We start from the raw sequence: 14,109 nt of genomic DNA, 5'->3' as shown, positions 1-14,109 counted from the left end.
GCATTGATAGGCAAAGGGATCTGGGTATCCAGGTCACTGAAAGTGGCAATGCAGGTGGAGAAGGTAGTCAAGAAGGCATACGGCATGCTTGCCTTCATCAGCCAGGGCATTGAGTCGTTTTGCAGCTTTATAGAACCTTAGTTAGGCCGCACTTGGAATACAGTGTTCAATTCTGGTCGCCACACTACCAGAAGGATGTGGGGGCTTTGGACAGGGTACAGAAAAGATTTACCAGGATGTTGCCTGGTATGGAGGGCATTAGCTATGAGGAGAGGTTGGAGAAACTTGGTTTGTTCTCACTGGAACGACAGAGGTTGAGGGGCGATCTATTAGAAGTCTACAAGATTATGAGAGGCATGGACAGAGTGGATAGTCAGAAGCTTTTTCCCAGGGTGGAAGAGTCAATTACTAGGGGGGCACAGGTTTAAGGTGCGAGGGGCAAGGTTTAAAGGAGATGTACGAGGCAGACTTTTTACACAGAGAATACTGGGTGCCTGGAACTCGTTGCCGGGGGAGGTGGTGGAAGCGGATACGATAGTAACTTTAAGGAGCGAATTGACAAACACTTGAATAGGATGGGAATAGAGGGATATGGTCCCTGGAAGGGAAGGGGGCTTTAGTTCAGTCAGATAGCATGGTTGGTGCAGGTTTGGACGGCTATGGGCTATAATTTTCTTTGTCCTTTGCTCTTTGACACGAAGGGGCATTTTAGCACGGCCAATCCACCTAACCTGCACATCTTTAGACACTAAGGGGCATTTTAGCACGGCCAATCCACCTAACCTGCACATCTTTAGACACTAAGGGGCAATTTAACAAGGCCAATCCACCTAACGTACACAACCTGCGGACTGTGGGAGGAAACTAGAACGCCCAGAGGAAACCTGCACAGACGCAGGGAGAACGTGCACACTCCGCACAGAGAGTGTCCCAAGGCCAAGAATCGAACCTGGGTCCCTGGCGTTGTGAGGCAGCAGTGCTAACCACAGTGCCACCATGCTAAGGACTGCGGGGCTTTGACAAAGGGGTCATCCTAACTCGAAACGTCAGCTCTTTTCTCCCCTTACAGATGCTGCCAGACTTGCCGAGATTTTCCAGCAGTTTCTCTTCTGGCTACTTGGGGGGGGGACTAAGGTTCTCCGAGAAGTGGAAAATCTCGGACAAATTCCCTGGGTGCTTGCTGTTGCCCGGAGGCCATTCTTATTTCGGGGGGGGTGGGGGGGGGGGGGATGTTGGTGGTGGGGGGGGGGGTGGTGGTTAGGAGGTGGAGCAAGGGGTACCATTTACCCACGTGGCATCATTAGCTATGAGGTCATGACCCCGTCATAACCCCTCACATTCTCCGACGAGAGAGCACTGCAACACTTACCGAGGTCCTCGAGTTCAGAGGTCATGGACTTGGACCGCAGGGCGATGGCTGGCGGGGTCAGCCGTTTTGTCTGCGTCGTGACTGGAAGAGAAAAACATTTCCTCGGAATCTGTGAGGTGTCGGCTGCCGAGTGGACCAAACCATCGCAACGCCGCGCAACACGGAGAACCAGAGAGAGGGCCCGTGGTTAGGGAGGGAGCGGGGGGGTGGGGGGGTGGAGATTTACAGAGGATAGGGGCGGAATTCCGGCCCGACACGAGAACCAGAATGGAGGCGAGAGGCAGACCACAGAATGGTCCGTCAACCAGGGGTGGGGGTTTCCCGGTTTGGGGGCGATCGCAGCCGGAGAAACCTGGGGACGGAGGTTTCAAATGGCGGGACAAGATGGGGTTGGGGAATCTCTAGGAGAAAATGGGCTTGTGAGGGGGAAAGGGGGAGGGAGAATGCAGCCTACATAGCACAAGTGTAGCACTCCCCCAGCACTGACCCTCTGACAGTGCGGCACTCCCTCAGTACTGACCCTGTGACAGTGCGGCACTCCCTCAGTACTGACCCCCAGAGTGTGGCACTCCCTCAGTACTGACCCTCTGACAGTGCGGCACTCCCTCAGCACTGACCCTCTGACAGTGCGGCACTCCCTCAGTACTGACCCTCAGAGTGTGGCACTCCCTCAGTACTGACCCTCTGACAGTGCGGCACTCCCTCAGCACTGACCCTCTGACAGTGCGGCACTCCCCCAGCACTGACCCTCTGACAGTGCGGCACTCCCTCAGCACTGACCCTCTGACAGTGCGGCACTCCCTCAGCACTGACCCTCTGACAGTGCGGCACTCCCCCAGCACTGACCCTCTGACAGTGCGGCACTCCCTCAGCGCTGACCCTCTGACAGTGCGGCACTCCCTCAGTACTGACCCTCAGAGTGTGGCACTCCCTCAGCACTGACCCTCTGACAGTGCGGCACTCCCTCAGTACTGACCCTCAGAGTGTGGCACTCCCTCAGCACTGACCCTCTGACAGTGCGGCACTCCCTCAGTACTGACCCTCAGAGTGTGGCACTCCCTCAGCACTGACCCTCTGACAGTGCGGCACTCCCTCAGCACCGACCCTCTGACAGTGTGGCACTCCCCCAGCACTGACTCTCTGACAGTGCGACACTCCCTCAGTACTGACCCTCTGACAGTGCGGCATTCCCTCAGTACTGACCCTCAGAGTGTGGCACTCCCTCAGCACTGACCCTCTGACAGTGCGGCACTCCCTCAGCACTGACCCTCTGACAGTGCGGCACTCCCTCAGCACTGACCCTCTGACAGTGCAGCACTCCCTCAGTACTGACCCTCTGACAGTGCGGCACTCCCTCAGTACTGACCCTCAGAGTGTGGCACTCCCTCAGCACTGACCCTCTGACAGTGCGGCACTCCCTCAGTACTGACCCTCTGACAGTGCGGCACTCCCTCAATACTGACCCTCTGACAGTGCGGCACTCCCTCAGTACTGACCCTCTGACAGTGCGGCACTCCCTCAGTACTGACCCTCTGACAGTGCGGCACTCCCTCAGCACTGACCCTCTGACAGTGCGGCACTCCCTCAGTACTGACCCTCTGACAGTGCGGCACTCCCTCAGTACTGACCCTCAGAGTGCGGCACTCCCTCAGTACTGACCCTCAGAGTGTGGCACTCCCTCAGCACTGACCCTCTGACAGTGCGGCACTCCCTCAGTACTGACCCTCTGACAGTGCAGCACTCCCTCAGTACTGACCCTCTGACAGTGCAACGCTCCCTCAGTACTGACCCTCTGACAGTGCGGCGCTCCCTCAGCACTGACCCTCTGACAGTGCGGCACTCCTTCAGCACTGACCCTCTGACAGTGCGGCACTCCCTCAGTACTGACCCTCTGACAGTGCAGCACTCCCTCAGTACTGACCCTCAGAGTGTGGCACTCCCTCAGTACTGACCCTCTGACAGTGCGGCACTCCCTCAGCACTGACCCTCTGACAGTGCGGCACTCCCTCAGCACTGACCCTCTGACAGTGCAGCACTCCCTCAGTACTGACCCTCAGAGTCTGGCACTCCCTCAGCACTGACCCTCTGACAGTGCGGCACTCCCTCAGTACTGACCCTCTGACAGTGCGGCACTCCCTCAGCACTGACCCTCTGACAGTGCGGCACTCCCTCAGTACTGACCCTCTGACAGTGCGGCACTCCCTCAGTACTGACCCTCTGACAGTGCGGCACTCCCTCAGCACTGACCCTCTGACAGTGCAGCACTCCCTCAGGGTGCAGAAGGACTGATGCATTGTTGGAAGGTTAGTACTGAGGGAGTGCTGCACTGTCAGTGGGTCAGTACTGAGGGAGTGCCACACTATCAGAGGGTCAGTGCTGAGGGAGTGCCGCACTGTCAGAGGGTCAGTACTGAGGGGGTGCTGCACTGTCAGAGGGTCAGTGCTGAGGGAGTGCCACATTGTCAGAGGGTCAGTACTGAGGGGGTGCCGCACTGTCAGAGTGTCAGTGCTGAGAGAGTGCCGCACTGTCAGAGGGTCAGTACTAAGGGAGTGCCGCACTGTCAGAGGGTCAGTACTGAGGGAGTGCCACATTGTCAGAGGGTCAGTACTGAGGGGGTGCTGCACTGTCAGAGGGTCAGTGCTGAGGGAGCGCCGCACTGTCAGAGGGTCAGTACTAAGGGAGTGCCGCACTGTCAGAGGGTCAGTACTGAGGGGGTGCCGCACTGTCAGAGTGTCAGTGCTGAGAGAGTGCCGCACTGTCAGAGGGTCAGTACTAAGGGAGTGCCGCACTGTCAGAGGGTCAGTACTGAGGGGGTGCCGCACTGTCAGAGTGTCAGTGCTGAGAGAGTGCCGCACTGTCAGAGGGTCAGTGCTGAGGGAGTGCCGCACTGTCAGAGGGTCAGTACTGAGGGAGTGCCACATTGTCAGAGGGTCAGTACTGAGGGGGTGCCGCACTGTCAGAGTGTCAGTGCTGAGAGAGTGCCGCACTGTCAGAGGGTCAGTGCTGAGGGAGTGCCGCACTGTCAGAGGGTCAGTACTGAGGGAGTGCTGCACTGTCAGAGGGTCAGTGCTGAGGGAGTGCCGCACTGTCAGAGGGTCAGTACTGAGGGAGTGCTGCACTGTCAGAGTGTCAGTGCTGAGGGAGTGTTGCACTGTCAGAGTGTCAGTGCTGAGAGAGTGCCGCACTGTCAGAGGGTCAGTGCTGAGGGAGTGCCGCACTGTCAGAGGGTCAGTACTGAGGGAGTGCTGCACTGTCAGAGGGTCAGTGCTGAGGGAGTGCCGCACTGTCAGAGGGTCAGTACTGAGGGAGTGCTGCACTGTCAGAGTGTCAGTGCTGAGGGAGTGCTGCACTGTCAGAGGGTCAGTGCTGAGGGAGTGCTGCACTGTCAGAGTGTCAGTGCTGAGGGAGTGCTGCACTGTCAGAGTGTCAGTACTGAGGGAGTGCTGCACTGTCAGTGGGTCAGTACTGAGGGGGTGCTGCACTGTCAGAGTGTCAGTGCTGAGGGAGTGTTGCACTGTCAGAGGGTCAGTGCTGAGGGAGTGCCGCACTGTCAGAGGGTCAGTGCTGAGTGAGTGCCACACTGTCAGAGGGTCAGTACTGAGGGAGTGCCGCACTGTCAGAGGGTCAGTACTGAGGGAGTGCCGCACTGTCAGAGGGTCAGTACTGAGGGAGTGCCGCACTGTCAGAGGGTCAGTACTGAGGGAGTGCCGCACTGTCAGAGGGTCAGTACTGAGGGAGTGCCACACTGTCAGAGGGTCAGTACTGAGGGAGTGCCGCACTGTCAGAGGGTCAGTACTGAGGGAGTGCTGCACTGTCAGAGGGTCAGTGCTGAGGGAGTGCCACACTGTCAGGTATTCTCTTTCAGTTGGTATCACCTTTCAGAGGATAAATGAGTGTAAAGGATGGGGTTTCCGCAGACCAAGATTCACCATTGATCTGGTCATTCCCTTGTTTATGGGATCTTGCTTTGCACAGATGAGCTGTGGTGTTTATCTGCAGAAGGTCAATGGCTGAACTCAGGAATGACACAGTAGGGTTGAGATGGTGATTGGGGGACCTGACAATACAATTGGGAATCACTGGGGTCTTTGCCTCATCCTATAGGAAGTGACAGAGCGGGGTTCAGGGCAAGGGCCAATGCCGTGGACGGCTATTGGTCAGTTGGGTTGCCTGGCCAGCATGTTGGCTATTCGCCTGTGGAAGGCATCTTCTCCCGCCCCCCCCCCCAACCCCCCCACAGCGCGACCTCCCCGTACCTCCAAACGTCCTACCTTTCTTCCTGGTAGCTTCTTCCATGTCGGGGTTGCGGGTCACCATGACGACCTTGAGCATGAGGTTGTTGCCACCCTGGCGGATCATGTTGACCACCTGCCGGTGCCCCACCTTCACCACGTTTTGCCCGTTGACCTGAAAGCGAGGAAGAACAGCGGCACTGAGGGCTGGCAAACCTGGTGCCCGCTCCGCCCACGCCACGGTCGGGTCAGAGTCACGGGGCGGGGTTCCCCGGCCTGGCGCGGGTGAGACCCTGAATCCCCGCCCGGGGTCAACACACATTTCCGCTGCCCGCCCCTCGCCCGCTCCCATTCCCGTGGTGGGCAGGGTGGTAAAATTCCAGCCATAGAGTCACCGAGCTATACAGCAGGGAATCAGGCCCTTCGGCCCATCTATCCATGGTGTCCTCCAAGCTAATCCCAATTGCCTGCGTTTGGCCCACACCCCTCTAATCCTTCCCCACCCACCTACTGATCCAAATGCTTTTTAAATATTGCTATTGTACCTGCCTCATTCCATACACACACCACCCTCTGTGTGAAGAAGTTGCCCCTCAGGTCCCCCTTAAATCTTTCCCCTCTCACCTTAAACCTACGCCCTCTATTTTTTCAATTCCCCTTCCCTGGGAAAAAGACTATGGGCATTCATCCTATCTATACTCCTTTATATACCCCGATAAGGTTACCCCTCATTCTCCTACATTCCAAGGAAGAAAGTCCCAGCCTGGCCAACTTCTCCCTGTAACTCACACCCCATTAGTCCTGGCAACATCCACGTAAATCTTCTCTACGCACTTTCCACTTTATCCTTCTTATAACAGGGTGACCAGAACTGTACACAATACTCCCAATGCAACCTCACCAATGACTTATGCAACTGGAACATACTCTGATACTCAATGCCTTGACTGATGAAGGCCAGAGCGCTAAACGCCTTCTTCACCACCCTGTCTACCTGTGACGCTGCTTTCAACAAACCATGTCCTTATACTCCAAGGTCCCTCAACACTCCCCAGCGCCCTACCTTTCACTGTATAAGTCCAACCCTGGCTTGCCTTTCCAAAAATGCAACACCTGTATGGAAATCCATTTTTGCCAATCCTCGACCCTCTTCTCTAACTGATCAAGGGTGCCCCCGAAATTTTTGATAACCTTCTTCGCAATCCACGAGTCTCTCTTAATTTAGTATAATCCGCAAACTTATTAATCATGCTGTGTTCGTTCGTCACGAGAGCAAGGGTGTCAATGAGGCACACCACTAGCCACGAGCCTCCAGTCTGAGAAACAACCCATCCATTGACTCTGTCTACACTTCCCGCTGCCTCAGCAAAGCAGCCAGCATAATTAAGGACCCCACGCACCCCGGACATTCTCTCTTCCACCTTCTTCCGTTGGGGAAAAGGTACAAAAGTCTGAGGTCATATACCAGCTGACTCAAGAACAGCTTCTTCCCTGCTGCTGTCAGACTTTTGAATGGACCCGGGTCCTTAGGACAGTAACTGAGTTTCTGGATTAATAGTCCAGCAATAATACCTCGTATTAAGTTGATCTTTCTCTACACCCTCGCTACGACTGTAACGTTACATTCTGCACTCTCTCCTTTCCTTCTCAATGAACAGTATGCTTTGTCTGTATAGCGCGCAAGAAACAATACTTTTCACTGTATACATGTGAGAATAATAAATCAAATCAAATCAAAAAAAATCACTCTCTGATTCCTACCATTGAGCTCATTTTGAATCCAGCTCTCCCTGGATCCCAAGCAACCTAACCTTCCAGACTAGCCTTCCAGCTAGAACCCAAGCAACTAGCCTGAGTTGCTCGAGTTCAGAGCATTACAATCTCAGTTGGTGTTAAGGTTGAACCCTGGCTCAAAACACCGTAATTTTAAGTATTTTTTCAAAGAAAACACGGATGAGCAGAATCACCGATGACCAATTTAGTTTTAACATAAAAAGCATTTACTAAACAGGCAAAGTTTGACTCTAATACAATAGTCCTTCAATGCCATTTATCTTCCCAAATGTACACAGATTTTTAAAATAACACAAGTTAGACCATAAATGCTATACTGTAATAAGGGGAGCTGATGGCCTTGTGGTATTATTACTGGACTATCAATCCAGAAACTCAGTTACTGTCCTAAGGACCCGGGTTTGAATCCCGCCACAGCAGATGGTGGAATTTGAATTCAATTTTTAAAAAAATCTGGAATTAAAAATCTACTGATGACCATGAAACTATTGTCGTAAAAACCCATCTGGTTCACTAATGTCCCTTTAGAGAAGGAAATCTGCCATCTATACCTGGGCTGGCCTACATGTGCCACAGCAATGTGGTTGGCTCTCAGCTGCCCTCCAAGGGGCAACTAGGGATGGGCAATAAATGCTGACCCAGCCAGCGACGCCCGTGACTCGTGAATGAATAACAAAAAATAAGATGGTGTTAAAATAGAGAGCAGCCACGATTCAACCAAATGGCAGAACAGGATTGAGGGGCTGAACAGCCTCCTGGAATAGCTTAATGGTAAAAACTGGGCGCCACGGATAGGTTGGGCTGAAGGGCCTGTCTCCAGGCTGCAGTTTTAAGAATAACACAAGTTACACCATAAATGCTATGTCAAAAGAAGGGGAGGTGATGACCTCGTGGTATTATCGCTAGACTGTTAATCTAACAACTCAGTTAATGCTCTGGGGACCCGGGTTCGAATCCCGCCACGGCAGATGGTCGAATTTGAATTCAATAAAACAAAATCTGGAATTAGGAATCTACTGATGACCCATTGTCAATTGTCAGGGAAAAACCCAACTGGTTCACTAATGTCCCTTTCGGGAAGGAAATCTGCTGTCCTTACCCGTTCTGGCCTACATAATAAAACAAAGCTGTAACGTTGTAATCTCAATCATCAAAGTTCCTGCTTTAAGCGTGGGAACGTCTGTGTTTTTTTAAGCTATTTTTACAGAAACGTTATCTGACTCGCCAGGACTAAAGAGTCACTTCCTCCCTCTCCCAGGCCTGTTCAAACCCTGAAGGATGTTCCCCACCCACCCCCCCCAACCTCCTCCCCATATAGAGAGTCAGAAAAGGAAAGACGGACAAGACGAGCACATTATGAGGCCTCGGAGCCAATCCCAGCAATTTCTCCCCTCCCCCCAGAAAAAGTGTCCCCTTCACAGCCGCCATTTTGATCTCAGAGCCCTTGGCACCATGGGTTGGGGCGGGGGGGGGGGGTCGTGACCCAGGCTTTGGGAATCCTGGGTCAAGGGGACAAAACAAATCCAGGACCAGGCTGTTCCACACTTGGGATAGGAAGCAATTCTTGTCCTAAAGGGTGATCCAAGGAATCCAATCCGGAAAAATTAGCCAGCTTAAGTCTGAACTCGGTAGATCTTTTGTCAGACGAGGGAATGAAGAGACACTCAGCAGGTGGACGGAGTTAGGACAGTGGTCAGGATTTGAACCAGAAACCTCTGACCCAGTGGGAGGGACACTACCCAGCATGCTGCTCAAAGTCCTCGCCAATCCTTTTTGCACCCTTTCTAGAGTAACAACATTTGGGTGACACAGTGATTAGCATTGCTGCGCCAGGAACCCAAGTTCAATTCCAGCCTCAGGTCACTGTCACTGAAGATGCCTTCTTCACCACTCTGTCCACCTGTGACTCCACTTTCAAGGAGCTATGAACCTGTACCCCTAGATCTCTTTGTTCTGCAACTCTCCCCAACGCGCTGAGTAAGTCCTGCCCCCGGTTCAATCTACTAAAATGCATCACCTCGCATTTATCTAAATTAAACTCCATCCGCCATTCGTCAGCCCACTGGCCCAATTGATCAGGATCCCGTTCCAATCCGAGATAACCTTTTTTCACTGTCCACTATGCCACCAATCTTGGTGTCATCTGCAAACTTGCTAGAACCACACCTCCTATACTCTCATCCAAATCATTAATATAAATGACAAATAACAGTAGATCCAGCACTGATCCCTGGTCACAGGCTTCCAGTTTGAAAAACCACCCTCTGCCTTCTGTCAAGAAGCCCATTTTGTATCCATTTGGCTACCTCACCCTGGATCCCATGAGAGTTAGCCTGAAGCAGCAATCTAATATGCGTTAGGGTCAGGGAAGGGGGGGGAGAAACAAAGCTGGGGACGCCAGTGGGTGCATGAAAACATCTTCCATCAAGCAGGAAGTCCCAGTGGAATCTGAAGGCATCACTGCTTACACATACCAGGCAGTTGCCAAAGCACCCTCAGGATTTTTATTAACTGCTGGCTTTGAGCTGGCTCAGCACAGAGTGAGCTACACGTGAGGCAGGCGGACAGGTGTAAGAGAAGCTGACTCTGCAGCTCCGTCGAGGGGGTTGCTACTCAGTGCCAGGGAGGGTTTGGAGACAGCGAGCTAGAGAGTTGCTGAGCTCTGCAAGAGTACTCTGACCCTCTTGCGTCTCGTGCTAGATGTACGAGGCAAGCTTTTTTACACAGAGGGTGGTGGTTGCCTGGAACTCGCTGCCAGGGGGAGGTAGTGGAAGCAGATAAGGTAGTGAGTTTTAAGGGGCGTCTGGAAAAATATGTGAATAGGATGGGAATAGAGGGATATGGTCCCCGAAATGGTTAGTTCAGCTGGGCAGCATGGTCGGTGCAGGCTTGGAGGGCCGAAGGGCCTGTTCCTGTGCTGTAATTTTCTTTGTTCTTTTGCCACCAGCGTCGCACAGGTGGGACCCAAAAGTGAGCGGTGTGGTCCAATCTATCGGCTGCTTAACTCATACCAAACACTGACTGGCATCAGTGAATGCCAATAGCAACGCCATCCTCTCTCTGAGCTGCGGTTTCACAGTAGTTGGACCCCTCTGCGAGAGCGCTCCGTGATCTTGCCCAGTGACAAAGCCTCCACAGGTGAATGGACATCACTGGGCTATTTCCCTGTGGCGTCCAGCATCCTCCCTTCCCATAGTTATAGAGTTAGAGAGGTTTACAGCATGGAAACAAGCCCTTCGGCCTTCCTTGTCCATACTGCCCTTTTTTTAAACCCCTAAGCTAGTCCCAATTGCCCGCATTTGGCCCATGTCCCTCTATACTCATCTTACCCATGTAACTAAATGCTTCTTAGAAGACAAAATTGTAGCCACCTCTACTACTGCCTCTGGCAGCTTGTTCCAGACACTCACCACCCTCTGTGTGAAACGAGTGCCTCTCTGGGCCCTTTTGTATCTCTCCCCTCTCACCTTAAACCTACGCCCTCTAGTTTTAGACTCCCCTATCTTTGGGAAAATATATTGACTGTCTAACTGATCTATGGCCCTCATTATTTTATATCTCTCTAAGATCATCCCTCTGCCTCCTACGCTCCAGAGAAAAAAGTTCCAGTCTATCCAGCCTCTCCTTATAACTCAAACCATCAAGTCCCAGTGGCATCCTCGTAAATCTTTTCTGCACTCTTTCTAGTTTAATAATATCCTTTCTATAATAGGGTGACCAGAACTGTACACAGTATTCCAATTGTGGCCTTACCAATGTCTTGTACAACTTCAACAAGACGTCCCAACTCCTGTATTCAATGTTCTGACCAATGAAACCAAGCATGCCGAATGCCTTCTTCACCACTCTGCCCACCTATGACTCCACTTTCAAGGAGCTAGGGACCTGTACCCCTAGATCTCTTTGTTCTGTAACTCTCCCCAACATCCTACCATTAACTGAGTAAGTCCTGCCCTGATTCAATCGACCAAACTGCGTCACCTCGCATTTATCTAAATTAAACTCCATCTGCCATTCATCAGCCCACTGGCCCAATTGATCAAGATCCCATTGCAATCCAAGATAACCTTCTTCACTGTCCACTATGCCACCAATCTAGGTATCATCTGCAAAACTATTAACCATGCCTCCTATATTATCATCCAAATCACTAATATAAATGACAAATAACAGTGGACCCAGCACTGATCCCCAAGACACACCGCTGGTCACAGGCCTCCAGTTCACCATGAAAGTACAGGAGTTCTGGTGATAGAGGCAGTGGTGTCGTGGGGTTTTATTTATTCATTTGCGGGACATGGGCATCGCTGGCTGGGTCAGCATTTATTGCCCATCCCTAGTTGCCCGAGGGCAATGCAGAGTCAACCACATGACTGCGGCTCTGGAGTCACATGTAGGCCAGACTGGGTAAGGACGGCAGATTTCCTTCCCTGAAGGGACATTAGTGAACCAGATGGGTTTTTCCGACAATGGGTCACCAGTAGATTCCAGATTTTTTTTATTGAATTCAAATTCCACCATCTGCCGTGGCGGGATTCGAACCCGGGTCCCTAGAACATTAGCTGAGTTTCTGGATTTGTAGCCTAGCAGTAATACCACTAGGCCAGAGATCGGCTTATTCATGACAAACCAAAACTTTCTTGGCTGTTTTTACTGACATGGGTGACTGTCAGTGTGGAGTTTGCACGTTCTCTCCATGTCTGCGTGGGTTTCCTCTGGTTTCCTCCCACAGTCCAAAGATGTGCGGGTTAGGTTGACTGGCCATGGTAAATTGCCCCATAGTGTCAGGGGGATCGGTAGGGTAAGTGTGTGGAGTTACAGGATAGAGTCTGGGTGCGATTACGGCTGGTATAGACTTGATGGGCCGAATGGCCTCCTTCTGCACTGTAGGGTTTCTATGATTCCATGGCAGCCTGGAAGCACAGTGGCTAGTGCTGCTGCCTCATAGGTTCTATTCCTAGCTTGGGTCACTGTTTGTATGGAGTTTGCAAATTTTCCCTGTGTCTGTGTGGGTTTCCTCCATGTGCTCCAGTTTCCTCCCACACTTCAGAGGTGTGCAGTTAAGTGCACTGGCCATGATAAGTTTCCCCTTAATGTCCCAGGATGTGTCGGTTAGAGGGATTATCAGGGTAAATATATGAGGTTGTAGGGACAGGGCTTGGGTGGGGTTGTTGTCGGTGCAGACGCGATGGGCCAAATGGCCTCCTTCTGCACTGTAGAGGTTCGATGTTATATCTCTTTCCATTTCACTCACGATTATGGTGGGCACAATAAGAGGTCTCACAACACCAGGTTAAAGTCCAACAGGTTTATTTGGAATCACGAGCTTTGGGAGCACTGCTCCTTCACTATTCCACTCACCTGATGATGGAGCAGTGCTCCAAAAGCTCGTGATTCCAAATAAACCTGTTGGACTTCAATCTGATGTTGTGAGACTTCTTACTGTGCCCACCCCAGTCCAATGCTGGCATCTCCGCACCCCCCCCCCCGCCTCAATCCAGGAATATGGCCCCCCACTGGGACACTAAATTCCGTGGATTCCAGTTTTGTTTTGGAGCTTCCCCTTTCAGATAAGGACAATTCCCGCGGGGAAAGGACATTCCCAGACACAGCCCAAAACCCAGCCTGCTCGCCCTCCAAAGCTTCGTGCCAACGTCCCACCCAACTGCGACACGGTCGATGGCGAAAAGGGCCACGCGGAAGGAGAGAAAGGCGGAACTCACCTCGATCAGGAAGTCACCCATCCGTAGTCCCGCCCTCCAAGCGACTCCTCCCTCATCCACTGACTCCAGGTACTGCAACGCGGGAAAGGCTGGCGTAGGAGTGAACTCCTCAATCGGTGTCTGGGCTGCAGGGACACACACACAACGTCAAGCTCAGTGAACCAAGCTCCTCACACAGACAGAAGTTCATTAAATATAGGAGCAGCATTAGGCCATTCGGCCCATCGAGTCTGCTCCGCCATGGTGACATAGGGCGCCACGGTGGCACAGTGGTTATCACTGCTGCCCCACAGCGCCAGGGTTCGATTCCAGCCTCAGGGCACTGTCTGTGCAGAGTTCTCCTGGTGTCGGCGTGGGTTTCCTTTGGGCACTCTGGTTTCCTCCCACAGTCCAAAAATAAGGTAAAAGTTTATTTATTAGTCACAACTAAGCTTATATTAACACCGCAATGAAGTTACTGTGAAAATCCCCCAGTCGCCACACTCCGGCACTTGTTCGGACACGCTGAGGGAGAATTTAGCACGGCCAATGCAACCTAACCAGCACGTCTTTCGGACTGTGGGAGGAAACTGGAGCACCCGGAGGAAACCCACGCAGACACAAGGAGAATGTGCAAACTCCACACAGACAGTCACCCAAGGCAGGAATTGAACCCGGATCCCTGACATTGCGAGGCAGCAGCGCTAACCACTGCGCCACCCTGCTGCAGGTTGGGTTGACTGGTCGTGCTAAATTGACCCTCAGTGTCAGGGGGATTAGCAGGGTAAATGAGTGGGGCTGTGGGATAGAGCCTGGGTGGGATTGTGGTCAGTTCAGACTCGATGGGCCGAATGGCCTCTTTCAGCATTCTAGGGAATTCTACATGATCCTTATCCCCATTTTCCTGCCTTCTCCCCATAACCCTTCAACCCATTACCAATTAAAAATCTGTCTAACTCCTCCTTAGATTTACTCACTGTCCCAGCATCCACCGCACTTTGGGGGAGCGAAT

General features: G+C 52.5%; 1 protein-coding gene across 1 annotated transcript in view; it reads right to left on the bottom strand.

Annotated features, from left to right (window-relative positions):
• Positions 1-1,369: 1,369 nt before the first annotated feature.
• Positions 1,370-14,109, bottom strand: part of LOC145339467 (SH3 and multiple ankyrin repeat domains protein 1-like) — a gene marked incomplete at both ends in the record, with an annotated part of 115,279 nt that continues 102,539 nt past the window's right edge. The window contains 3 exons of the mRNA XM_080183937.1: positions 1,370-1,450; positions 5,641-5,776; positions 13,119-13,243. Of these exons, the coding sequence (XP_080040063.1) occupies positions 1,370-1,450; positions 5,641-5,776; positions 13,119-13,243 (342 nt within the window). The remainder of the gene's footprint in view (positions 1,451-5,640; positions 5,777-13,118; positions 13,244-14,109) is intronic.

Source organism: Carcharhinus amblyrhynchos, unplaced genomic scaffold (assembly GCF_965287045.1).
Source record: "Carcharhinus amblyrhynchos unplaced genomic scaffold, sCarAmb.v2.hapA scaffold_482, whole genome shotgun sequence".
Taxonomy (NCBI): Eukaryota; Metazoa; Chordata; class Chondrichthyes; order Carcharhiniformes; family Carcharhinidae; genus Carcharhinus; species Carcharhinus amblyrhynchos.
This window is presented reverse-complemented; position numbering and strand designations above follow the sequence as displayed.